This window comes from Panthera tigris, chromosome C1 (assembly GCF_018350195.1).
Source record: "Panthera tigris isolate Pti1 chromosome C1, P.tigris_Pti1_mat1.1, whole genome shotgun sequence".
NCBI lineage: Eukaryota > Metazoa > Chordata > Mammalia > Carnivora > Felidae > Panthera > Panthera tigris.
Window position 1 is genome coordinate 190,077,970 of NC_056667.1, and position 26,224 is coordinate 190,104,193.

At 39.7% G+C, this 26,224-nt stretch overlaps 2 protein-coding genes and 2 non-coding genes across 8 annotated transcripts in view; 3 read left to right on the forward strand and 1 right to left on the reverse strand.

Moving 5' to 3' along the window:
• NDUFS1 (NADH:ubiquinone oxidoreductase core subunit S1) overlaps nucleotides 1-17,333 on the reverse strand; it is a 29,651-nt gene extending 12,318 nt beyond the window's left edge. Inside the window, exons 1-13 of one of the 5 annotated variants that reach the window (XM_007089956.3) lie at nucleotides 17,237-17,333; nucleotides 12,851-12,915; nucleotides 12,236-12,327; nucleotides 10,428-10,535; nucleotides 9,670-9,746; nucleotides 8,520-8,601; nucleotides 8,298-8,428; nucleotides 7,671-7,856; nucleotides 5,731-5,865; nucleotides 4,941-5,055; nucleotides 3,800-3,945; nucleotides 2,966-3,094; nucleotides 1,872-2,001 (exon numbers count right to left, since the gene is read on the reverse strand). In XM_007089956.3, coding sequence (XP_007090018.1) covers nucleotides 1,872-2,001; nucleotides 2,966-3,094; nucleotides 3,800-3,945; nucleotides 4,941-5,055; nucleotides 5,731-5,865; nucleotides 7,671-7,856; nucleotides 8,298-8,428; nucleotides 8,520-8,601; nucleotides 9,670-9,746; nucleotides 10,428-10,535; nucleotides 12,236-12,327; nucleotides 12,851-12,911 — 1,392 coding nt within the window. In that variant the 5' untranslated portion in view covers nucleotides 12,912-12,915; nucleotides 17,237-17,333. Of the gene's footprint in view, nucleotides 1-1,871; nucleotides 2,002-2,965; nucleotides 3,095-3,799; nucleotides 3,946-4,940; nucleotides 5,056-5,730; nucleotides 5,866-7,670; nucleotides 7,857-8,297; nucleotides 8,429-8,519; nucleotides 8,602-9,669; nucleotides 9,747-10,427; nucleotides 10,536-12,235; nucleotides 12,328-12,850; nucleotides 12,916-16,034 lie in introns of all 5 variants that reach the window. The other 4 variants (XM_007089957.3, XM_007089959.3, XM_042995157.1 and 1 more) reach the window with 4 other exon arrangements.
• Nucleotides 17,334-17,629: 296 nt separating this feature from the next.
• EEF1B2 (eukaryotic translation elongation factor 1 beta 2) lies at nucleotides 17,630-20,486 on the forward strand. Its single transcript, XM_007089955.3, has 6 exons — nucleotides 17,630-17,989; nucleotides 18,440-18,562; nucleotides 19,204-19,330; nucleotides 19,586-19,652; nucleotides 20,055-20,180; nucleotides 20,288-20,486. The coding sequence occupies exons 1-6, from the start codon at nucleotides 17,910-17,912 to the stop codon at nucleotides 20,440-20,442; spliced, it is 678 nt and encodes a 225-aa protein (XP_007090017.2). The 5' UTR covers nucleotides 17,630-17,909; the 3' UTR covers nucleotides 20,443-20,486.
• LOC122241752 lies at nucleotides 19,428-19,505 on the forward strand. The gene has a single exon (XR_006221975.1). It is a non-coding gene; the product is annotated as a small nucleolar RNA SNORD51 (small nucleolar RNA).
• On the forward strand, nucleotides 19,794-19,926 carry LOC122241755. The gene has a single exon (XR_006221978.1). It is a non-coding gene; the product is annotated as a small nucleolar RNA SNORA41 (small nucleolar RNA).
• Nucleotides 20,487-26,224: the final 5,738 nt, after the last annotated feature.

A 26,224-nucleotide genomic window follows, 5' to 3' on the forward strand; every position in this document is an offset into this window, starting at 1 on the left:
AAAGCAAAGAATCAGCATGAAAATTATGCCTAACATACTAGGGGAGGACATTTATCACAAGAGGAATTTCCCAAAAAATGTGAAGTGTGCAGAGAAATAGTTTTCAATAGCCTCAAAGAAAATGAAAAACACGCTTTTTCTCGCTTGAAAAGAAAGGCTTAGAAGAGTGACAAAACAGAGAGTATTATACAATAGAAGGACATTTTGTCACAGAACTCAGGAAAGAACTGAAAGAGAAACAAATTAGCGATGAACATCATTCCAGAAACAATAAAAAACAAAATAAAACAGGACTTCAAAAATAGGGACAAGAAAGACAGGCAATACAAAATCATATAAAGCAAACTGAAAAAGAATAAAAGAACAAAGGAAAAATGACAGAAAAAGACACAAAAGGGGATCCAGTATCTGCTTTGTTGGTTCATTCTTTTTTTGTTAGCAGCACATCTTAACTAATAGAAAACAGACTTAAATCTAGTATAGAAAAAAAACATACTTATCATCTTCTGGGGCATGGAGATAGGAATTAGAAAAGAGGGACACTTTTAAGTAAGTATTTTTTTTATATTTTTGATCACTGCAGTTGTAATCATGTTTTTCCTATTCAAAACAAAGGAACTGGGCTTAGCTGCCTTGTCCCACTTGACTACACCTAAAGCTACACCATCTTGGAACGATAAGGAGAAGCGCACACGCAAACACACAAGGAAGCAAAGGCACAGAGGATAGTAAAGCAGGAAGGAATGTCCTTCCATGATGACATCCTTGGACAAACACAACATCTGTCAAACTGCCTACCCTCCAGAGCCATTACATGAAAACCAGAAACTTCTTTCATTTTTTTTAACAATCAGCACTCCACCATACACACACAAATACTAAAGTAAAAAGAACCTTGAATCTTCACAATAAAAGGTATACCATGTCCCATAAAAATGTGACAGAGAACCACCATTAAGATATTCTGGTGAAGTTATTAAATTTCAAAGATAAAGATCTAAGTATAAAGTATCAAAAAAAAAAAAAAGTTTCTATGGGCGGCTCAGTTGGTTAAGCGTCTGATGCTTGATTTTCGCTCAGGTCATGATCCCACAGTTCTTGAGATCAAGTCCCACATGGAGTTCTGCGCAAACCCCTGGTTGGGATTCTCTCTCCTTCTCTCTCTGCTCCTCCCCTGCTCAAGCTCTCTAAATAAGTACCTAGACAGTTAAAAAAAAAATTAGGACAGGGGTGGGGGGAAATATGACTGACATCACACTTCTCCACAGTAACAAAAGGCCTTGTTTATAAAGTTCACAAAGAGAAAAAAAAGAGTGTGGCTCAAGAACTCTATATCCTGCCAACGCTCTCTTCAGGAATAAAACAGACACTCCCAAGCAAGCAAGAACTCAAGGTATAGTGTACTTATGAGCCCCTCTTGGAAAAGTAAATTAAGACCTATAAATATCAGACAGCAATGAGATAAATGTAAATAAAGTGCTCAGTAGGAAAGGACTGGTGAAATTTAGAATAACTCTTGCAATAAAGAAAGATTTCCTAAAGTTTAATTGTTTCAGGTTCACTTCAATTTCTTTTCTGATAATTTCAAGTAAAATTAAACCATGGTACATAAAAACAGCATGTATAACACGATCTCGTCTTTGTTTGCCTATCCATCCATCTTGCTCTATACATGAATAGAGATGACTATGATGGTTCATCAATACTTGTTTGGGTTGGTGGAATTTGGGGTAATACTTTACTTTCTTCCATTTTCTTTTCTGTACTGGTGTAATTTTTAACAGTAATCACACATCGCTATTATAAAACAGTAACTTTTTAAACTAAAAATGCAAAATTAACAAAGGTAGGTACATATAACTTGAGAGCACCTGGCTGAACGGATGGTTACCCAAAGCAATCTCCTGAAGAATTTTGGGGGAATCTCCCAGATGGTCATATCTGTAAGTGAGATCCACTGGGCTGCCAATAAGGGCCACTTTTAAGTCATTATGAAGCCAGCTGAAATAAAAACGACAAACTTTTAGAGCTAAATTACTAAATCAGAATAGTCATCAGTCTCATCAATGCTAGGGTCTACATTTATGTTACAAATGTTAAAAACACAAAAACACTCACAGAACACTTAACCTTAACAGATACAACTTATTGTGTACCTTTCAAAATAATAATGCTGTTAAGAATACACACCAAGGTAAGTCAGTGAATTAATTTGCTGTTAGGAACCCTACGCAACCTATAAATAAAACTTTTAATTTTAGAATAAATGATTTATAATTTTTATTTTGCCTTATCACAGCAGAGCCAGTCATCTCCTAATTATCCATTAAGGCCACTTTAATATAGTTCCTGAAAATAAACTACATCATTCATATTTATTCTCTTTGATAGGCAAGTATAGAACCAGCTCTTCTAAAAATAGTTACAAATGCAGTGACCACATATTGTTTGTCTGAGACAGTGCTGGTTTTCATCTGTTACCCTGGAGTAATTAATTCCCCCTTTCACTCTCAACAGTATCACATTATAGACAAATTATACCAACCTATTTATAAATCTCTAAAATATGAAAAGATGGAGGTATTCTACAAAATACCTGGCTTTGCTCTTCAAAAAAATGTAAAAAAAAAACAAAAAAACAAACAAAAAAAACCCTGGAGAGTCATGACACTAATTGCAATGTGTGACTTAAACTGGATCCTGGGCAGGAAAAAAAAATCATTAGAAAAAATTATAAAAGAAATTATGGAAAAATTGGTGCATCTTGAATTATTTCAAAATGAGAAGATAAAGTAAAACGATCAGCAGGAGAAGAGGGAAGGAATGGACTGATTAGAAGCAGCCCTCCAATTATCTTCTGGAGTCTCATTCCGACTAACACTATTAGGAATCAGCTAAGTAGTCATTTTTCAGATGTAAAACAAATTATTATATAACCAGTTTTTAAACCCTGAATATTACTAACCTCTTTCGAATTCTAGCATTAAACAGTGGCGCCTCAAAACGCGGATTTGTACCAACCAGAAGGAGAACATCTGCCTCTTCCACACCAGCAATTGTAGTATTAAGAAGATAATTAGAACGCAAATCTGTGCTAGAAATACAAAATTAAAAATGCAGGTTTACTAATACACAATGACAATCCATGCAACATTCTCATGTCCACAAACCCAAGGTATTCCCAGACAAAAAATTCTTAGGAAGTATTTCTAAATTACATCAAAGTTTCAGATACTTATTATTGATAACTGGATTCTCTAATAGTTCCTGGCTTGACTTTGGCCTATATATGTGAAAACAAATTGGTGGTTATGATGAAGAATCCAAGCGGTCACATATCAGCCATATGTGTATTTTCTCTTTTTTAAATTTATCTTTTTAAGTAAACTCTACCACCAATGTGGGCTTGAACTCAGAACCCCAAGATTAAGAGTCACCTGCGGGGCGCCTGGGTGGCTCAGTCAGTTGAGCATCTGACTTTGGCTCTGGTCACGGTCTCAGAATTCATGGGTTCGAGGCCCGTATCAGGCTCTATACTGATGGCGCAGAGCCTGCTTGGGATTCTCTCTTCCTCTCTCTCTGATCCTCCCTGACTTGCACTTTCTCTTTAAGTAAAAAAAACTTAAAAAAAAAAAAAAAATCAGGAAAAAAAAAAAAAAGAACCACTTGCTCTACCAACTGAGCCAGCCAGGCAGGCGCCCAGATGTACTGATTTATACACAGCTTGTCACAACAACAACAACAACAACAACAACAACAACAACAACGCAAGCCTAGATGCTAGATTCATACTGCTCACCCAGCTCCTGCAGTGGGGAAGACCTCTTCAGTGCACAAGGTGTCAGAGTCCACTCTATTAAGCAAATCTTTGAGAGCTACCAGGGCTTCAGCATCCACCAAGCCACCTGCAATTGCTGCCACATCCTTGCCCTGAACACTCTGCAACTAGAAATGGACGCAAAAGGTATCACCAAAACACCTCCGTTCAGCAAAGACCACTGCTCAGAACACAAAGCAATAGTTATCTGTAAGTATAAAAAAAAAAAAGCAATGAACTTCTGACTTAAAAGGTTTACACTAATTATTAATATAAAAGTGAGAAGCAAAGGTGTAGATGAGGCTAATAATACCACCAGCTTGGAGGGAAGCTGTTTTATATCAGAAACAAAGAGGTCTCATAATGAAGTTTGGAGAATGAAGAGTGAGGAATTACAGCTAAATACAATTTCTTCTGAAGTATCCACTGTTCCCTCAAGTCCTTTGTGTATGTTGCCTTTGTCTCTGGCTAGAAAGCCATTCTCTCCACTTTTGCTCTGGCAAGTTTGCATTCATTCTTAGATTTTGCCTAAGTCACCTTACGTAGGAAGGCATCCCTGATACGCTAGTCGTGGTTAGGCACCCCTCCCACAGGCTCTCTGAGACATGATTTCCTGCACAACTAACTGCAGCAGCACATGATACCTGACTGACTCTGCATCTTTCCTGACTACAAAATTGTGGGAAGTAGGGACCATATATTAGTGGTCTCTATAGCCCTACTTCCAGCATGATATCTGGCATTTGGTTCTTTTGTTTTGTTGCATTTTTTGTTTTTTGATTTTAGAGAAGAGAGAGCAAGTGAGCACAAGTAGGGGAGAAAGGGGCAGAGGGAAAGAGAGAGAGAACCTTAAGCAGGCTCTACATTCAGAGCAGAGCCCGATGTGGGGCTCGATCCCACAACCCTGGGATCATGACCTGAGCCACAATCAAGAGTTGGATGCTCAATAAAGACTGAGCCACCCAGGCGCCCCTCTGGCATATGGTTCTTAATAAATGTTCATTAAATGGAAGGCAATCTTGGTAAAACAAAAGAAGTGAAGAGACATACATGACCCCTCTTTGTTACAAAGATGTCCCTTAAAAATTACAAATACTATTTATTCTATATTTCAATTTTTTACCATTCCAGCTACACGAGAGAGTGCATCTTCCCAGGAAGTGTAGGTTAAAAGCCCCTTTTCATTTCTGACCATTGGCTCGGTTAGTCTTTGACGTTTTAGCCCATCATAGGCAAATCTAGGTAACAGAAAATACACCATTTACGGAATCTTGCTAGAGGCAACTATAGTTTTCAAGTTTAAAATATAAAAGAAATGTTATTTAAATACAGTACTGGTTAAAGTGTCAAACAGAATAAATACCTGAATACAAATAATTACTTCAGGTCTTTTGAAGGATGAACTAATAAATTATTTTATGAACACCATCTGAAACTAAAACATCTAAAAAGTTTGGGTTCTTATGATTTGTTTTCAGCTACCTGAATACTCTTGAAATTGTAACACATAAAAATCTGACAGCTAAAGAAGCCAATCATTTAATCACTTTTTCTTTTTTTTCTCAAATCGCTTTTACTTATAAAACTTGAATACCTCCAGACATTTTATCAAAATTATCACGTGCAAGCTCTAACTTATATTTAGCTTCTTTTCTCCAATGAACAAACTGGAATAGATTAAATATATTAATCCCCTTCAATTTTTCCAACTGGGAGGAAAATGGTATTTGTCAAACTTAGTAAGAAAGCCATTGATATACCTAGGACTATTAACATTAGTTTTGTCCAGTTCTCTATACAAATAATCTAGATTAATTTACAAGAATAAAGACAGTCCCTTAAAATTAAAGTGACTATAAAATTTAGTTTAAGTCAACTGCAAAAGTGAAGGAAAACAATGTAGTAGCACATACCTGGTTTTATCAGAGATCCACTCTTCATTGATGTCCTCATGCATCCTTGGCAAAATCCGCATCACCTCTCCAGTTCTTGTGCTTACCACAATATTACTTCCAACTGCATCCATTACATCAATGGATTCCGTCTTTCTGAGAAAATAAACACCTATGTTTACCACATTTATTTTGGCAATAAGGACAAAGTTTCTGTTACCTGGTTTCTCAAAAACAAAAAAATTTACGATGACTTTCCTTTCTGAATTTCTAAAATTAATGGGACTCAGAGAAACTGCAATAAAAAAAAATACCCTCGTATTTGAATACGTCACATTAATTCCTACTGTAAAAATAAAGCTTTAATAATTGTTATCTAGGGGCACCTGGGTGCCTCAGTCAGTTAAGAGTCTGACTCTTGATTTCAGCTCAGGTCATGATCTCATGGTTCGTGGGTTTGAGCTCCGTGTTGGGCTCCGCACTGACAAAAATTTCTTAATCCGGGCTGTCAGCGTGAAGGCTGCTTGGGATTCTCCATCTCCCTCTCTCTGCCCCTCCCCCACTTGCGCTTGCATGCATGCGCACGCTCTCTCTCTCACAAAAATACACTCTCAAAGAACAAATAAATGAATAAAAATAGGAACTGTTAAATAATACAAAAGCCAATGGTAAGGGCTCCAAATGGACAAATTTGATTATCAAGATAAATAGCAAGAGAGTAAGATTTTTGGGTATGGCCAATTAAAAAGTCTGATAAATCCTCCCCACAAAAAGCAAAAATAAAGCTGGACAAAATTAACAAAAAACAACCAATTCAGCACTTTGGAAATCTTCCAAAGGCAAACACCATCATGAGAAGCTTTTATGTGGGGCAAAACTACTGAACTTCAAGCAAGAAGCATAGAAATCAGTGGTGGTGTGTCTTGGGCCTGTTCTCATCCCCTTCCTACCACCTGAACAGGAGGCTCTGCCAGGCTCAGGGAGGCTGTGGAGATGGAAGTTTCTTTTCTGCATGCATTATGGGAGTTTCAGGAAGCAAAAGAGAAAAATCCCTACTTGAACATTTCACCTATGTACTGTGCCCCATCCCCCCAATCTTTTTATATACATAAAATACATGGCTTAAAACACAGAATTTTGAGATACTCCCACATATTCTAGTGGAAGTCTAAATATGGGGGGCAATTTAATGATAGGCTTTAGAACCTTAAAAATACCCAAATTTGTTGCAACTACCTACTCCATTTCCCAGTTCAGTCAGAAGAATCAGAGATATACGCGAAAATTTATGAATAACAATTTTTATCATAGATTTACAACTATATAGAAACAAACTAAAATGTCTAATAATAGGAACTGATTAAATAAAGGATGATATAGCCACATGTCTGAAAACAATACACAGTGAGAAGAGACTATAAATTTTAAAACATCAAGACAATTTTACTCTTTGGAAGAACAAGTGAATAAAATAATTATGTGGTTAAGTACTTTGGAATCAATCTCCAAGAAAACTATAATTAATTTGCCAGATCATCCTATCCTTTAATCTATCTACTTACTTTCCATTAAGAGGGTTTTACTTAAAGCAAATACATTGGGGCGCCTGGGTGGCGCAGTCGGTTAAGCGTCCGACTTCAGCCAGGTCACGATCTCGCGGTCCCTGAGTTCGAGCCCCGCGCCAGGCTCTGGGCTGATGGCTCGGAGCGTGGAGCCTGTTTCCGATTCTGTGTCTCCCTCTCTCTCTGCCCCTCCCCCGTTCATGCTCTGTCTCTCTCTGTCTCAAAAATAAATAAACGTTTAAAAAATTTAAAAAAAAAAAAAAAAAAAAAAGCAAATACATAAAACCTTAGCAGACCAAAACAATTAGAATACAGGAAGAAAATGAATCTTAAATTTTTTTGAATACTAGCCAATTAAAGGATAAAAAACAAATTGTCAAAAATTACAACACTGAATACCTTGTTTCCCAAGGGCGGGCAGTAAAAGCATAGGGCTTCGAAGTCAGGGCACCTACAGGGCAGATATCAATGATATTTCCAGACAGTTCAGACATGAACATCTTTTCAATGTACGTGCCAACTTGCATATCATTTCCTCTGCCTGTTGTTCCCAAATCATCTACTCCTGCAATCTCACTTGCAAACCTGCAGGATAAAAATATACCATCAAATGGTAAAATCCAGCAAAATTATCTCCTTTCCTATGATCACAGTGAGATAATGATTTTCGAAACACCAAAAAGACACGAGTTTATTTTCAATGGTGAGCAAAGTCCTTGAATAAAAAATTGTTCGATGCTTGCATGTAATTTAATCACAGCATAACACAAACTGCACGAATCATAGGTATAGCTCAGCAAGTTATCAAGGAGTTAATGCTTGTATATTTTTATTTGTAAATTCCACAGAAGTTGATATTCACTGAAAGAGAACAATTCATTTTATTGGCTTATGCAGAAAACATTAAAAACATCCCTCTTCTCCTACCAAAAAAAAAGTTGCCTTTTTTCTCTAGTATTGTTATTCCACCAAATTTTGTGACTATTATCTGAATGATATTGCAGAAGACAGAAGGAAAAACATTACCTGATGCAGCGAGTACACTGTATACATCTAGTCATGATAGTCTTTACCAATGGCCCAATATTCTTGTCCTCCACAGCACGTTTCCCATCTAAAAATCTGCTCCTATCATTTCCAAACATCATGGACTGGTCCTTTAGTAGATTAGGAGAGAGTTAACATAATGCTGCTAATGAAATTAAAACCTGAGATAATCAAAAAGATTTATGAAGTTTGACAACATACCTGCAGATCACATTCACCTCCCTGGTCACAAATAGGACAGTCCAGTGGGTGATTTGCTAACAAGAACTCCATCACACCTTCTCTGTATGAAAAGTTGTAGTACACAAAATGATATAAATTTTTGGCACTCAAAATGGCTATCTAACCTTCAGGGATGTACCTTTTCATATACTATTAACTTTACTTTTATTATCAAAATACCAATGTAACCATCATTCTAGTATTAGACACATAGTCTAAAAAATGCTTATAGAAGTCCAGGAATAAAGTATCATTAAAGAATCTAGAAAATTATGACTTTTAAAAACACAAAATTACCCAAAGTCACTAAATAGTCTTCAGAAAACATTAATTCAAAACAAAATAGGGTGCCTAGATGGCTTAGTCAATCAGGTGTCCAACTTCAGTTTAGGTCATGATCTCGCAGTCTGTGGGCTCAAGCCCTGTGTTGGGCTGTGCTGACAGCTCAGAGCCTGGAGCCTGCTTCGGATTCTGTGTCTCCTTCTCTCTCTGCCCCTCCCCTGCTCACACTCTGTCTCTCTCAAAAATAAACATTAAAAAAAAATTAAGAAAAAACAAAACACCCACACAAATGCACAGCAAAAACAAATATAATCAATGCCTATATAGTAACAGTAATACTTTACTACAATAATCTCAGTTCAATAAGCCCCAGACTCACTATTCATCATAAGTTGAACAGGTTACTATATAAGAGATTCTTTTTCAAGTTTATTTATTTTGAGAGACAGCACGAGCAGGGGAGAGGCAGAGAGAGACAGGGAGAATCCCAAGCAGGCTCTTGCGCTGCCAGTGCAGAGCCCAACATGGGGCTCAATCTCATGAACTGTGAGATAATGACCTGAGCTGAAACCAAAAGTCAGACACTTAACCGACAGAGCCACGCAGGTGCTCCTAAATAAAAGCTTTTTTTTTTTTTCTTTCCCCTAAATAAGAGCTTTTAATGCTCAAAACCATAAATACCTGACTTCACCTCAACATGTACTTAATTCCACTGCTCCTAGAAGTCAAACGTGCCAACTTTTTCAAAACTTGCTACTGAATTTCCCATCTATGGGCAGGTCTAAATACTGAAATGAACAATTTTCTTCTCTAAGAAAAGTTACTATGCTAAATAACATGAAAGTACCTTGCTTTCTTAGATTTCTCTGAGTTTGTCAGGATATTCCAACCTTTCATTACTGGCATGGCACAAGCTGCCACAACCTGGAATTTCAATGGAAAAATGTCTAAGTATTTGTATTTAGTTGTAATTATAAGCAACCCAACATATAAAACATTCAGCTATACATTTGAAAATAAGCCCAGTATCTTTGAAGATTCATTTTTTTACTTTTCATAGTCACGATACGATAATCTGACACTTTACATTTCTCTATGAAAAAAAAATAAGATCTTGTACTTCTAAATTCTATCCTCCTAGTCAATGCAACTCTATATAGAGACTCTGAAACAGAACATCAAATAACTGTGTTTTGATTAGCAGGTACTACTGAATTAAAACTTAGAGGACAAAATGTCCTCTTCATTGTAATCCCTTTCTCTAGTGAAAATGGCCCGGCATGAGCCCTTCCAATGTACTGCCTGGCAATTCCACATCCTAGTTGTCACACAGCCATTTGGAAATACTACTGCCAGCTGTAAGAAGTCACCTTTAATTTCTCAATCTGTTGTAATTATATAGTGCTTGCATTTATAAAGCACTTTCACCAATGCATTTCCAATTTTGAAATGAACAGACTCAACTGCACAAAATAATAAATTTACAGATACAATTAAACAGGGCTAGGTTTCTCCACTACAACAATGATTCTAAGTAAAATTCGCTGCAAGATTTAAAGTTTTCTACCTTCTACAGCATGGTGTGGAATTTTAGGTATCAAGTACCTTAGGAGCTTTCTCAATTTCAACAAGGCACATCCTACAGTTTCCAGCAACAGACAATCTTTCATGATAACAGAATCGAGGGATCTGCATGCCAACCTTCTCACAAGCCTAGAAGACAAAGTAAAAAATTCTTGCATTAGAACAATCTGACCTCATCCTTGCTTTGCCTAAAACAGAAAAAGAAAGGCTATAACCACCTGCCTTATTACTCCTATCTATAAACATCTATACTTTTATACATTCTTCATCCCTAAAGAGACTTCCCTCCTTCTTTGCTCTTGACTCCTGCTCCTGTCTGCTCTCAAGCCTGCTCTAAGGCCTCAGCATGCCTATACCTTATGGAAAAAACTGAATAAATGAACCTCAGATTGTGCTGAAGGTCTGACTCCTCATTTCCACTCTGAACCATTGTCCATAAAGATACCCCTTCAAACTCTGTCCCCGTGGTTTCATATGTGGACTTCCCATGTACTAGATGCAGCGGGTATAGTAATAAGCAAGATCTTGTCCCAACCTTCATACCGGTTCACATTTCAAATAATTATACCCAAACCCTCATCTGGAGCCCTGACAGTTCACCACTTCTCCAAGTTTTAGACTTAAATAGTTCTGTGCATGGATACGCTCTATGGACAGCTAAAATTCAATCTATTTGTGTCCCCTATGATACATCTCCAAATAAGTTAATAAAGCCAGAAACCACAAAAATTTTTCCTGCTTTTCATTGTGCCTAAAGGCCTATCAACTCACTCTCACTGAATCTATCCTTTTATTTTCATTCCCATTGCCACTATCTATTTTAGGCCTTTAATTTTCAGTTCTACTAATGCAAGATACTCTTCCCTTGTGTCTCACACCAGTCTTGTTATTCTCCAAACTAACATCCTCTATGGTCCCTGCGATACAGCTTAACTGCCATGAAAACTACTGATAGGTCAAACTATAAGCTCTTTAGTATGACATATATCTTCTTTCATTGCTGAATCTATTATAGTAATTTGATTTCTTGTTTTCTCATCTTCTATATATACCTTATGTTCTAACAATAGCAAACTATTTAAAGCTTCTTTGTCCAAATATAAACACTTATCCTTTACAAATCTCCTCAGGGAGCGCCTTAGATATCCCTAACATCTCTATCACTTCCTATATACCTGGCAAAAATACTCTCCACTGTACCTTGAACATATACTGTTATGTATTTATTGTTTACAGGTCTATGCCTGGCAGATAGTCTAAAAATGACTGCTAAATGAATAAAGAGCATTTAGTTCTTGGTAACTTGCAGACAGAATGAAGTATCACTTCTTCAAGACCAATTTTGTTAGTTCTGAAGGAATCTGGAGAAATTATATATTTAATGCATGAATTCATTTACCTGCTTTGTAGGACACATTCTTAAAAAATATTACTAAAAATAGAGAAATCACATGAAATGAAAAGCATCAAGCAGGTTCACAACAAACAAAAATTATCTTTTCCCCAAACTTACCTAAATTAACTTGTAATTTATTTTTGGTAACTTCAAATTTTAAATGGGTATATACTTGGAAGGCAGAAGTGAAACAAAATAACTGCCATAATTCACTGAAGAAAGTCAGAAACAGATAAATGATAGCTCACTTTGAAATGCCAACATTTTAAATCCAACTTACTTTCATATAATTTTACTGTCTATAGTTCTTTTATGAGCATTTATCAAGGAATCTTAAAAATTTTTAAAGTAAATAAAGAGTGTAACAGAAATAAATTGATACAAAAAAAAACCACAACTTATACAAAAATAAAGAATTGGAACATATGCCTACTTGGAGTACGGTAGTTCCTGGTTCCACCATGACAGACTGACCATCGACAAATACTTCAATTAAGTTGCTTGCTGCTGTGGCAGTTGTTCGAACTGACCATCAAAAATATTGAGATGAGAAATAAATTAAGAGTTGAATTCATTATAGCAGAGGATAATGGGTTAACTCTAACCTACAAGTCTAAAATTTTTCCTCATTTTACACTATTCCCTTCTATTTCTCTAGATGCAAACTGTTAGAATACTGAATTAAGACAAAAACTTTTCCAAACCTGAATACCAAGGTAGAATATGGCTGCCCACTTTTAATGGTAGTTAATTTAAAATTTTTAATACCATGGAAAGTATGTTCATGGGAATACTACTTTTCAAAAGCAGGACTGCTTTTTCCGTTTTGGGACTGATAGTTCCTACTACTTTTTATTCCATGACAACTTCTATAAACTGTTTAAAGTTATATTTTTAAAATTATTCAATTTGACTAGGGTCATTTGTTTCTATTTTATTTAAAACAAATTATGTTTAGGGTCTTTTAAGAAACATTCCATAAACCAATGAATTGACAAAGACAGTAAATACAAAAATAGTACCCACAAATGCAAAAAAAAATACTCACCACATCCTTTATGAGACTTAGAAAGGCCTACTAAGGCCCTTTTTAGAGGTATCCTTAACATATTGCTAAGAATAAAACAAAGAAGAGTTATATTATCATAGGAAATAATAAAACTCTAATTACAAACTTTTGGGTAATGGTTTTTAAGTTTAATAGCACTTTACATACATTATTTCATTGAACATTCACAAGTCCTGATATTTTTCCTCAAATTCTAGAGATGAGAATACTCAGTCTGAGAGAGAGTAACTAACTGACTTGTACAATGTCAAGGAGCTAAGAGGGAATAGCTAGTAATCAAATTTACGTAAAGGGCAGTGTTGTCGTTTTTAAAGTATAAACAATCAAATGTAAAACACTACTATGTAGTAATATAAATTTTAAGAATAAGTGAGCTTATCATTAATACTATGTAAATAAGACCTTCTGCCTTCATTTCGTAGCAATACTCATTCTAACATTCCATGTTCTTTTTTTTTTTATTTATTTTTTTTAATGTTTATTTATTTTTGAGACAAAGAGAGACAGAGCATGAACAGGGGAGGGTCAGAGAGAGAGACACAGAATCCCAAGCAGGCTCCAGGCTCCGAGTTGTCAGCACAGAGCCTGACGCGGGGCTCGAACTCATGGACCGTGAGATCATGACCTGAGCCAAAGTCGGACGCCCAACCGACTAGGCCACCCAGGCGCCCCTAACTTTCCGTGTTCTAAGCAGTCATCTACTAAATGTTCCTGAGATTCTGAGATGGCTCAGAAGTCCAAGCCTTTTAAGTATCTGGAGAGCCATTTTCCGGGCTTGGTACAATTATTTTACAGATTTGCAATTATAGGTCTGTTCTACCCTCATTGGATTAATGAACTTCTTGAATCTTTGTATCTTTGGTGCCTATTTCCAAGCCTGATACACAGTAAGCTCTAAAATAGTGGTTCTCAGGGTGCCTGGGTGGCTCAATCAGTTGGACAACTGACTCTTGGTTTTGGCTCAGGTCATGACCTCATGGTTTGCAGGCTTGAGACCTGCGTGGGGCTCTGTGCTGACAGGGTGGGGCTTGCCTGGGATTCTCTCTCCCTCTCTCTCTGCCCCTCCTCTGTTCGTGCTTTCTCTCTCACAAAATAAATAAACTTTAAAAAATAAATAAATAAAGGGGCGCCTGGGTGGCTCAGTCAGTTGAGAGTCCGACTTTGGCTCAGGTCACAATCTCACGGCTTGTGAGTTCGAGCCCTGCGTCAGGCTCTGTGCTGGCTCAGAGCCTGGAGCCTGCTTCATAGTCTGGGTCTCCCTCTCTCTCTGCTCCTCCCCCACTCATGCTGTCTCTGTCTCTCAAAAATGAATAAACGTTAAAAACAATTAAAAATAAATAAATAAATAAATAAATAAATAAATAGATAGATAGATAGATAGATAGATAGATAAGAGTGCCTTGGTGGTTCAGTCAGTTGAGCATCTGAGGCTTGATTTTGACTCAGGTCATGATCTCACCGTTTGAGATCGAGCCAGGCATTGGGCTCTGTGCTGACACCTCAGAGCCTGCTTGAGATTCCCTCTCCCTCTCTCTCTGCTCCTCCCCGACTCACACTCTTTCTCTCTTTCAAAATAAATAAAAATTTAAAAACAAATAAATAAAACAGTGGTTCTCAACCAGGTACAGTTTTGCTTCCCAGGGAACATTTGGCATCATCTTTACACACTGTTGTCACAGCTGGGGGGAGGTTACTAGCATCTAGTGGGTAGAGGCCAGGGTACTACTAAACATCCTACAGTACACAGGACGGTATCCCGTAATAAATCTTTGTTGAATTACTGAAAGAAATAGGAATGAATTATATAAATAACACCCATTAAAGACATACGTAAGCAAACAGAATGTTAACTGAACTTTAGAGTTTTCATCCATTCATTTGATCATAAGGGCTTGGAACTGAACTTTTTGTCTACTCACTTGATCAAATGGGCTAAGCGTCTAAATTATAATTTTTCACTTGGAACTTCTAAAAATGGAAATTATGTGATCAGAATGTATCAATGTAGGGGCACCTGGGTGGCACAGTTGAGTGACAGACTCTTGGTTTCCGCTCAGGTCATGACCTCATGGCTCATGAGATCCAGCCCTGCCTGGAGCGCTACACTGACAGCATGGAGCCTGCTTGGGACTCTCTCTCACTCTCCCTCTCCCCACGCGCACGCACACACACACGCTCTCTCAAAATAAACTTAAAAAAAAAAAAAAGTATCAACATAATGACTTTCAAAAGTAAAGAGAGTAGAAAACAGTATGTATACATAAGTTTTAAGCATAAAATTTCACATATCTATTATAGAAGAGGTATAACAAGCTTTCTAATTCAGACTTGTTAATTCATAAAATTCATTAATTCACAACTTGTGATACTGAATTTGCAGACATGAAGGCTACCACATACCAATGAGTGATTTTTGATAAATAAGAGTTTCTGCTTAATGTACAGATCAGGAAGCAAACAATACTTCTTAGATTATGTGGTATTAGGAGTTCAGTAAATGTCAATTAGAACTAAATTCAACATAGACAGAAATAGCCACTGAAAATCAGTTTCAAAGTCCTCTTCCTTGGTACTCCCTCTCTGTACCATAGGCACACATTGTGTACATAACTTTATTATTCCACCTACTAAACTGTAGGTTAGTAATTGATTTTAGTACCTACTAAACTGTAAGCTCCTTGAAGAGGAATAGTGCAATTTGGTCATTTCCCTTTTCCGAAGACCTAGCCCTTGAAAAAATAACCATCAAATAATCTTGTCAAGTTCCAAAATGAGTAAACTGTATCTTATTAAAATGTATTGCTATATAAAGGTAAATCTGAATTTGCTGAATTAAGAGTAGTGACAGAATGAAAATCAATAATATTTCACACAACGTCAACACTTTCTTACTATTATTTTGTCTCCATACAATATAAAAGTATTGCCCACTTTAGCTAGGAAATCAAGCAGCAATAGGTGGTCTCTTGAAAATCCAGCAGGGAAGAGTGCATAGCCCCAACAAAAGACAGTTTCACAAAACTTTAATCTGTACTTTACATGTATTTATCTACCGCGCGGGAATGGAGATAATCGCCTCCAAATGGGAAAATGTTAATGACCAATCATTTCTAAAACTAGACTGGACAATTTTAGCATAGGAACAATACAATATATTCCCTACCATATAGCCTGCATCCACGCACTTCTCTCCAAGGTACTACTCTATTGGAAGCCACCATCGTCTTGCCTGAACTATTATAAAAGCCCCCCCAACAGGTCTCCTGCTTTCTACACTGTTCCTACAGCCTCTCCCGTCTTCCCACAGGCTGTGGCCTCGGACTTCAATGCATTCCTTCAGAGCTTTCTGGCCTCTCCTTGTCCTTCTAATTCGGGCTTAAAAGCCATTCTTCAGGGAGACTTTCCTTAACAGCCTGTCCTAAATTTCCCAACTACTCCCTAGTCCTATCACCCATTTTATTCTTCGTGGACTCGGTTCTAGTTCATAGCAGACGTTCGAGAACTATTTGCTAAATGAATTCTATGTCTAATCTCTGGCCGAAACTTAACTTCCACTTTCCTGGAATTAAAAAGTGCAGGTGCTCTGACAGCCTTATAGCAAACACCCTGCTTAACGATGCACACGCAACTCGGTGGAAAGAAGAACATTCCGTAAAGAAACAACTTGAAGTTTATTCAGCAGACACGATTCACGTTACATTTTCAACGCCCTCTATTCGTTCTCGAGCGGAGCTGGGGCGCGTCCACGGTCTCCCGGTACGCGCGTTAGATCCCAGGAACTTTTAAGCAACGAAGCGGTGTTATCCGCAATGCGACCTGGGGCAAAGCTTTTAAATATTTCCTAGTTTCCCCACCAGGGAAAGGGATAAAAAATGTTCCCCAACGCACTCAATGGACAAAAGCAAAAACAACAAAAAACCCCCGAGGAGTGGATGGTGGCTAAGGCAATAGCGGCCAACAACGTACTGTACCAAGTACGTGTGAACTCGGTGGGGGCAATGCTCAATCCGCGGGCCTAAGTCAAGTACATAGATCCTCTCCCGGGGAACAAAACGGCCTCGGCTCCACAAAGGGGAATGACCTGCATTTCCCTTGCACAGTGAAGGTCACCCACAAGCCTGTCTCCAGGCCAGCGCTCCCAGGGCTTCCTACTCCTCCACCAGCTTTCTGCTCCGAAAGACCAGAGACCATGGCTAACAGCCCTCACCTGCCGGCTCTCGGGGGTGCCGGAGGCGGGGAGGGACGCGGCACCCAGTCAAGGACAAGAGTAGAATGAGTCACCTGGGCCAAAGGAAACAGTCTCGTCAAGAAATCAACTCCTGTGGCAAGAGGCACCTCAGCCTTCTCACCCAAGCACGACCTCACCTTCCCCCTGGAGCCGCCGAAGCCGCTCTGCAGAACTGTCTGCACCGCACCAACCCCCTCAGAGAGACCGGCTTGCTTATTCAATATGGCGGCCTCGGCTGACCTCGCCCGCCGGGCCGGAGAACGGGAAGCCAGGAGGGACTAGAAGCCCCAGATTCGACAATTTCCCCGCTCAGGTTGAGTTCGGCAATTTCCGTCAGCTGGCCAGGGGGCGGGGCGAAGGGCCAGTCGGTTGGAAGGGGCGGGAGCGGGGGCGGGGTGGGGGTGGTACAGCTTGGAACCGCAGTTCCGCCGGAAGTAGTCAGGCTCCTGAGGCCCGGCGTTTTCGGTCACTTCCGGCACTTCAAGGGGCGGTTCCTGTAGTGTTCCGGGGCCGCGCGGTACTTATTCAAGAAACACCCTTTTGTATGAGTTTATTTCTAAACACAAAGGCCTGCTAATAGCACGTGGGCCGTTCAATTCAGAGCCACCCAGTTTTACATTGAGGATGAAGAGATTAACGTACTTTGACCTTTAACCTTCGGCCCCGTGCGGCAGAGGGAAACGCCTACGTCTCTATATAAGGCCTTTTCCGGCCTCCGGCGGCCCCTTTTCCCTTTTAGCGCTAGGCGCTCGCTCCCCGCGCTCGCGTTCTCCCCCCCGCTGCTGCCCCGTTCCGCGATCCGCTGGCGCCATGGGTTTTGGAGACCTGAAAACCCCCGCCGGCCTCCAAGTGCTCAACGACTACCTGGCGGACAAGAGCTACATCGAGGGGTGAGGACGGGCTTCGGGCTGGGGCCGGGCTCCTGCGGTCGGGCCACGTGGCGCGGCCTCTGCCGCCGCTGGGGGAAAGGCAGCGGGGCTGCGAGGGGTGAGGGATTAAACGTGTGCTTTCTTTCCGTTGACGGGGTTCAGCCGGGTTTTCCCGCGGGTTTACTCGGTTAGCGAGTGTAAGCCTGTAGGTCTGGGTTAGAGGTTACAATCTTTGAGGTCCACCAAGTAGCAGGGATTTCTCGGGATAGCGCAGAGGACCAAACACGTGGTCCCTGATCTCAGGGAGTTTACTGAAAAACCGGGCAGCTTGGGTTGCCAGGTAGCAAATGGTCCAGTTCCCAGGAATAAGTTAGACAGGGGTGGCGTTTGTCATTTATTTGCTGGCGTTGGTGTTTTTTTTTTTTTTATTTCTTTTAAAGGCGAGTGTAATTATTTTTGCGTCCGCGGCAGGTATGTGCCATCACAAGCAGACGTGGCGGTATTTGAAGCAGTCTCCGGCCCCCCACCTGCCGACCTGTATCATGCCCTACGTTGGTATAATCACATCAAGTCGTACGAAAAGGAAAAGGCCAGGTAAGATTACCTTGGTATTTGTCTGAAGAGCAGGATGCTTCCTAAACTTAAACCCAAGATTTAACACCTGACCACATGGGACCCAGGCTACTTTAGTTTTGTTGGGATATTGTGAGCTAAGTATCTTTGTGACTTGAGAAGGCCAAGAGACTGAAGTCCTCCGTTTTTTCACAGAACAGGTAGAACATGGACAACAGCAGTTCAACTTTTCCCCACACTGCCCAGACAATGTGCCTCGACCCTGACCTGGGGGGCCCACCTCTGGGGTGAGAGGGTGGCTCATTCATTCAGTACTTGGCCATTCTTCTGAAACTGCCAACAAGGGTGGAAGTTTGGGGAAGTGGACTCCAGTTCACTAAGAATGGAACTGAGCGTACTTAATGAAATCTCAAACTGAAATACTCATACTGAAAGAGTAAATCCTAGTGAGTATTGAATGTAATCACGTCTCACATGCTACTAATGTTTGTTGGGTGAGGAGGTAAAGATGCAAAAGTGTTTATCTGGGAGTGGTTAGGGGTAAATTCGTAGTACAAAAGGGTTCTATTGATAAATAGGGATGGAAACAAGTTCTGGTGTATGGTCTGAAAAAGAACATCGTACCCACCTCATCGTGATCGAACTTAAATTCTTTTTTCAAGCCTTCCAGGAGTGAAGAAGGCTTTGGGCAAGTATGGCCCTGCCAACGTGGAAGACACCACAGGAAGTGGAGCTACAGACAGTAAAGACGATGATGATATTGATCTCTTCGGTTCTGATGATGAGGAGGTATGACCTAAATGGACACGTATGTCGAGCTTAGTTGTAGGCTCTGGTGAAATTGCCTGGATTTGAATTCTGGTTTCACCACTTGGTTACCTACCTGACTTAAAAATGATGAGTAAAACCAAATCACCATCTTTCGGCTGAGCTCGTGATGGATTTGCTTTTTTCTGATGAGACTGGTCTTTGTTGTGGTGGTCCGCTCGCTTTTGAGCTGAGGAACAACCAGCTTTGTGAAATGAATTTAATTTTTCTTCATAGGAAAGTGAAGAAGCAAAGCGGCTAAGAGAGGAACGCCTTGCACAATATGAGTCAAAGAAAGCCAAAAGTAGGTCATCTTATAATCTGTGCTGCTTTAATTTTATAATAATGTGAGTAATTTCATTTGAAGCTTGCTCGCCAAAATAATTTCCTCCTTTGTTGAATAGGTCAGTATTTTGAAACCCGTGTGGGTGGCTCTTCATAAAACTTCCACAGCTACTGGTCTGCAGCCGCTCTTACGGTAGCAGTTGTGGCATTCCTCTGTGGGAAAGAAACTGTCACACAATTAAATACCTCTTTCTTAGCACGACAGAAAGTGGGCATGTGAGTGACAAACAGATGACTTCTGTGGTTTTGTTGGGCTGAGGAGATGACCCACCGGAAAACAGATGACGATTTTAAAAATGTCTTCGACTAAAATGAAAAACGTAATTGAGTGTCTGAGTGATGCTGTTTGTGCTCTTTTTAGAACCTGCGCTTGTTGCCAAGTCTTCCATCTTACTAGATGTGAAACCTTGGGACGATGAGACAGATATGGCAAAACTAGAGGAGTGCGTCCGGAGCATTCAAGCAGACGGCTTGGTTTGGGGCTCTTGTGAGTTCGGTCTTTACTTTCTGAAAATAGCATCTGGAGTTTGCATAATTACCACCTTTGTCAAAGAACAGGCCTTTTCTAAGGTTTTTTTCTTGATGCTCTTTCAGCTAAACTAGTTCCCGTGGGGTATGGAATCAAAAAACTTCAAATACAGTGTGTAGTGGAAGATGATAAAGTCGGAACAGATATGCTGGAGGAGCGGATCACTGCTTTTGAGGACTATGTGCAGTCCATGGACGTGGCTGCTTTTAATAAGATCTAACGTTCGTTGTAGACAATTGCCCTTGAATAAAAGCTTGAAGACAACTGTTGACTCTGACTCTTACATGGGGTGGTTTTTATGTTTTTCCCATTTTGAGGGAAGAAACTCCATGGATGTGTAATTCAAAAATATAAATTTGGGTCAACATTGTTAGTATTTAGCCCAAATTAGTAGAAATGGACTCGATCTTAGTATAGTTTCTGGACCCAATGCATGAGGGTACCACTTTGACCACAATATTGCAAGTTTCCTATTTGCCTTGTTTTCAAAAGAAACTCTATAAACTTCACTTGTGGAAATTTTGGATTAAGAAATTTGACGAGGGGTGCCTGGGTGGCTTAGTTGGTAGAGCGCCCAACTCTTGATTTCAGCTCAGGTTGTGATCCCAGGGTTGTGGGTTGGAGCTCCATGTTGGGCTCTGCCCTGAGCATGAAGCCTGCTTGAGATTCTCTGCCTGGGTGGCTCAGTTGGTTAAGTGTCTTCACTTGACTCAGGTCGTGATCTCATGGTTACTGAGCCCCAGTAGGGCTGTCTGCTCTCAGCATAGAGCCTGCTTTGAATCCTCTGTCTACCTCTCTCTCTGTGCCCCCCACCGCATGCTCTCTCAAAAATAAACGTTTAAAAAAGATTTTCTGCCCCTTTGCCCTGCTTGTGCATGTGTGCAGGCACTTTCTAAAATTAAAAAAAAAAGGATAAATTTTTTGCTAGATTTTTAGCCCTGCAGGTTTATAATGGTTCAGACCTTGGGTACTTTTGCAGGGAGTTAACCAAGTTAATACCCAGGCTGGTTTTCCTCAGTGGGGATGTTGGGAGTATTTTAATGTTGGCTGGAATACTTAATGAAACATTGGAGAAAAGGGAATTAAGTGTTGAGATGGACCAATGACTTCAATTGCAGACGAAGTATAGTAAAACCTTGGTTTGCGAGCTTAATTTATTCTGGAAACATGTTTACAATCCAAAGCACTTGTATGTCAAAGCAAATTTCCCTTTAAGAAATATTGGAAACTCAGATGATTCGTTCCACAACCCAAAAACATTCATGTAAAAAGGGTTACAGTACTGTAATTTAATACAAAATACAAAGAAAAATTAACTTGCATGTACCTTTGAAAACCCTCATGGCTGGTGTGAGGGAGGTGAGAGAGGAGGGTTATTGTGTAGGATGACTTTCACCATCACTAATGAATGTTGACTACAGTACAGTTTTTTTATTTTGAAAGAAGGATCAGAGCGAGAATCCCAAGCAGGCTCCCCCCCCCCCCGCCGTAAGCACGGAGCCCAGTGGGGCTCGAACTCAAAAACTGAGATCATGAGCTGAGCTGAAACCCAAGAGTCAAAACACAATTAACCCACCAAGCCACCCAGGCACCACAACTACAGTACAATGTTGAGAGACTTGTCATATACGTATTTAATGTAATTGGCAATAAGGCAGCAGAGGGTCTCTATCTGTAGGCAGCCTGACCTAGAATGAAGCAAGGCATTCCTAAGCTTACTCTTGTATGGACAAGCAAAGGACTGCCCAGAGGTAGAGGTGCTTTGAAGTGACAAAAAAATACACTAGTGCCAGACACACTTCCAATGAAAAATTGATTTCTGCCAAACACCGCAGCCTGAGAGCAAGCATCTGAGCGTGGGAGACAATCACCCACGGTCCGCAGCGAGAAAGAGAACCATTGGTTTAGTTGTGATTTGACGTTTGGCACCATATACCACTTGTATTGCAAGACCTTGCTCGTTTATCAAGTTAAAATTGAGAAATGTTTGCTCATCTTGCAGAACAAGTTACTCGCAGTACAAGGTTTTACTGTAATTTGTTGTCACCTAAGGATCTTCAAGTCGGGGGTTACTTGAGACTGAAACTTCACACAATTAACAAATTCCACTTGAAAGCAGTTATGATCGGAGATGGGGTGTGCAGTGTTACTAAAGGGACACCTGACCCCGAGGAGGGAAATCAGCTCCAGGGAAAGATTCCCAAATTTGACACAAATTAGAACAACCGTTCGTCAGGCAGATGCTGCAAGTTGAAAACAATGCCTCATTGACTGTTAAGGGAGAGCTTGTTTTAAGGGTTTTTGGCAGTGTGGTTTTTGAGTAGCAGTGTGTCTTGGGAAAGGTGTTTACAGGTAATTGATTCCCAGGCTGTGGTTCATAAGCCTGGCTTGGGTGTGGAGGTGGGGACCGAGTGGCACATTTTACTTGGATTTGGAAATATGAGAACCTGTTGGGAAGGGACTTCCATACTGCGGTCTTGCTGCAGGTAAATACTGAGATGAAGGCAGTATGTCTAAGTCCAGCATACTTGACTTCCTGGAATACCGGAAGCAGCCGCATCATAGTTTGGAATATATGCAACCTTTGGCCTTTTTTTTTTTTTTTTTTTACCGTAGTTTTTATGAAAGAGTTTAGGAATTATATCTTGAAGTCTTATTTTTGTGGTCCCTATAGACCAAAGAGATGAAATGATATGTTTGAGGTCAGAATTTTCCTAGCCAAACCAGACAGTGCTATTCTTTTCCTCTCAGTTGGACTTTCTTTATATGGGAGACCACTTGGGGCGCCTGGGTGGCTTGGTCGGTTAAGCATCCGACTTCGGCTCAGGTCATGATCTCACAGTCCATGAGTTCGAGCCCCGCGTCGGGCTCTGTGCTGACAGCTCAGAGCCTGGAGCCTGTTTCGGATTCTGTGTCTCCCTCTCTCTCTGCCCCTCCCCTGTTCATGCTCTGTCTCTCTCTGTCTCAAAAATAAATAAACGTTAAAAAAAAATTATATGGGAGACCACTTTACATGTGGGAAATTGTTTACATTCGAAAGAAAATGTATTTAATCAGTACTTCTATGTATTGATGACTACAATCTGCACTAAGCAGTATTTCTACCCTCATGAGGAATTTTCCAATTGTCAGTGTTATGAGAGCCAGCAGAGGGCAGTGCTTCATTTTCTGGAGAACCAGAGCCTGGAGATTATGGAACTGTTGCTATGGAAAGATCGAGATGTAGCAACTGGTGAATAGTAGCCCCAAATCATTCACAATCGTTGACATGTTAAAGGGATTGAGCTCAGCCAAAATGTAACATATTGATAAAAACTAATGATTAAAAATTTGGTTAAAAGTAAAAGGAGTTAGTCAATTCAAACTGCAGCTGTCTTGCAAATCTCAAAATGATAAACATGTGACTTTAAAAATCTTCACAGCCTCAAGTATTTTTATTGGTATCTTTTAATTTTTATTTTAAAAAATAGTACAGTAGCATAGTTCAGAAATCAAGGGGTTATACAGTGAAGTCTGTCTCCCTACCCCCCCACCCCCAGGCCTCCTGTTTACCTCCATAAAAGCAACCAATATCAATGTCAACAAGTCCTTAGGTCTTTCCAAAACTAGTCTGAACATAGAGTAACTGTAGCATACAATGCAAGGTGTTCTGCACCTTTTACTTTGTCCATCGAAATAGACTTGGATGTCTTGGAAATTATATCTTGGATATTCCATATTGTATTTATAAAGCTTCCTGGTTTGCTAATAGTTACATAATCCTTTGTCTCATAGCTTATTTCACTGGTCTGTTTATTGGAGCTTTCGATGGCCTTCAGTTTTCTGCTGTTGGAAGCAATGCTCACATTTCATGTGAGCCAATATACCGAGCGACCTGTTTTTGAGCCATGGGGCGCAGAAAGCATATGTATACATAGAAAATGAGATATTTTTGTTTGTTTCTGACTTTGGAGAATTAAGATAAAAGAGGCCACCTTTTTTTTTTTTTTTTTTTTTTTTGACGCCCCAGAAGTGATTGCAGTAACTCAGACCATATTTATTTTTCATGTTCAGCATCCCTAGCACAAGGCTGGGAACCGTGTGGCAATTCAAAATGATTCATTCAGTATCCTGTCAGATGCTATAAAAATACAAAAGAGTTAAGAAAACTACAATAGGGAGTTGTCTCAAACACATAAAATTGTTAAAAATTAGTCATTATGTGATTAGGCAAGTAATCCAAAAAAAAGTTCAGAGGGTCAGGGAAGGCTAGAATTGAAAAGTTTTTTTAAAGAAGCTGGGACTTGAGCTGGATGGACCTTGATTGGTAATTTGTAAAAAAAGGAAACCCACACACACAAAAGAAAGAAAACACGAGAAAATTCCGGGGGGGGGGGGGGGTAAAAAGCAGAATGATAAAGGCAGGAATAAGAATGGACAGTGACACATTTGGGAGGCAATTAGATCAATCTGGCTGGTTTTTGCAGTATCTGTTTGGTATTAGGGTGGGGTCAGGTTGTACATTCAGCCTGGCTCCTGTGAGGGCAGCGTGGGGCAGAGACTTGAAGGTTTCCAAGCCAGATAATGACAAAGGCAGACAGCTTTGACCTGGAGATGGTGTAGATGGAAGCTTCTGAAGCAAAGGGCTGTTAAAACCCTAACATAAGTGAAAACGGCTAACTTACGGCATGTATACTCAATGAAATACTTTATGGACAATATAATTAAAAAGTAACAGACGCTAGCAAGATTAAAAAATACTGGAGTTTTTCCCTATTAGGAAAAGATAGGCTTGTGGACAAATACAAATACAAAAACCTTGGTGTTCATGTTTGGGGATATATGTGTACTCCCCACCCCCCACCCCCCCAAACAAATACAATTTAGCAATGGCAAATTTTTTGTCCTTACAATAAAAAAGTAAAAAAAATACATGCCTCATATACATTGTCCATTTTGAACCCCCTTGCAAGCCTATGAGATAAAGCAGACGCTGTTACTACCATTTTAGATGAGGAAACAACTCTGAGCAATGATTTGCCCGACGACTCACCTAGTGAGAGAGAAACTGAAACGCAGGTCTTGGCCAGGTAACGTGTTGGAAATAGAACGAAGAACATTCTTCATCCCTGCTTTTAGACAATTTAATCCTATTTCATTGATGTGACCCTTGCTGCATATCCTCAGTTAAGGAGAGTGAGAAGATAAAGTCACATAAGGGTACATTTAAAATGGATATTGAGACTGCTAAACATTCTCTCATTACGTGCTCTGTATGGATAATAATAGTTGCATTCCAGAAATGTCCCAAATGACCATCTGTTGTTTGGAAGGCCACTGGCCTGCATAACTTCAGTAAAGTAAAAATCAAAGGAAAATGTCCAGGGACTTCTCAAATTCATCCCCAAAAGAACTGCCCATATGTAAGATACTATTCAAACCTGACACCAACTTGTAAAACTTCTATCCACCCTCCGTCCCTACAAAATGGGAATATTCTCTTTTTTTCTGATCACAGCCTGTTTTCCAACCTCTGTACATCTGCCCTTAATGTGTCACCTATCTGAAAATGCCTCTTTCCTCATCGGCACTTTAAAAAATTGCAGTCATTCTTCAAGATGCACTTCAAATACCTCTTTCAAGATATCTTTTATTCTGCTTCTGACCCTTTGCAGCCTCCGGACGCAGTCTTTTATAGAACTTCTATACTGTCTTGTTTTTAAATTCTCTGTGTAGCTCCCCTATGATTCCTAGGAGATTTTTACGTTCATCCAAGAGGAAAGGATCTAATATTTACTAAGCAGTTACTCTGTCAGAAGGTGCCAAGAATTTCATTGATTAATACCAGCTAATAGTGATCAAGTTATTTATAGAGCTAAGTACCCTTCTAAGTGCTTTACCTGCATCAACTCATTTAATTTCCACAGCAACGTAGCAGGTACCACTATTATCTCCATTTTGAGATGGGAGAAACAGGTCCAGAGATTTGAATTAATGTAGCCACAAGGTCACAGAGCTAGGAT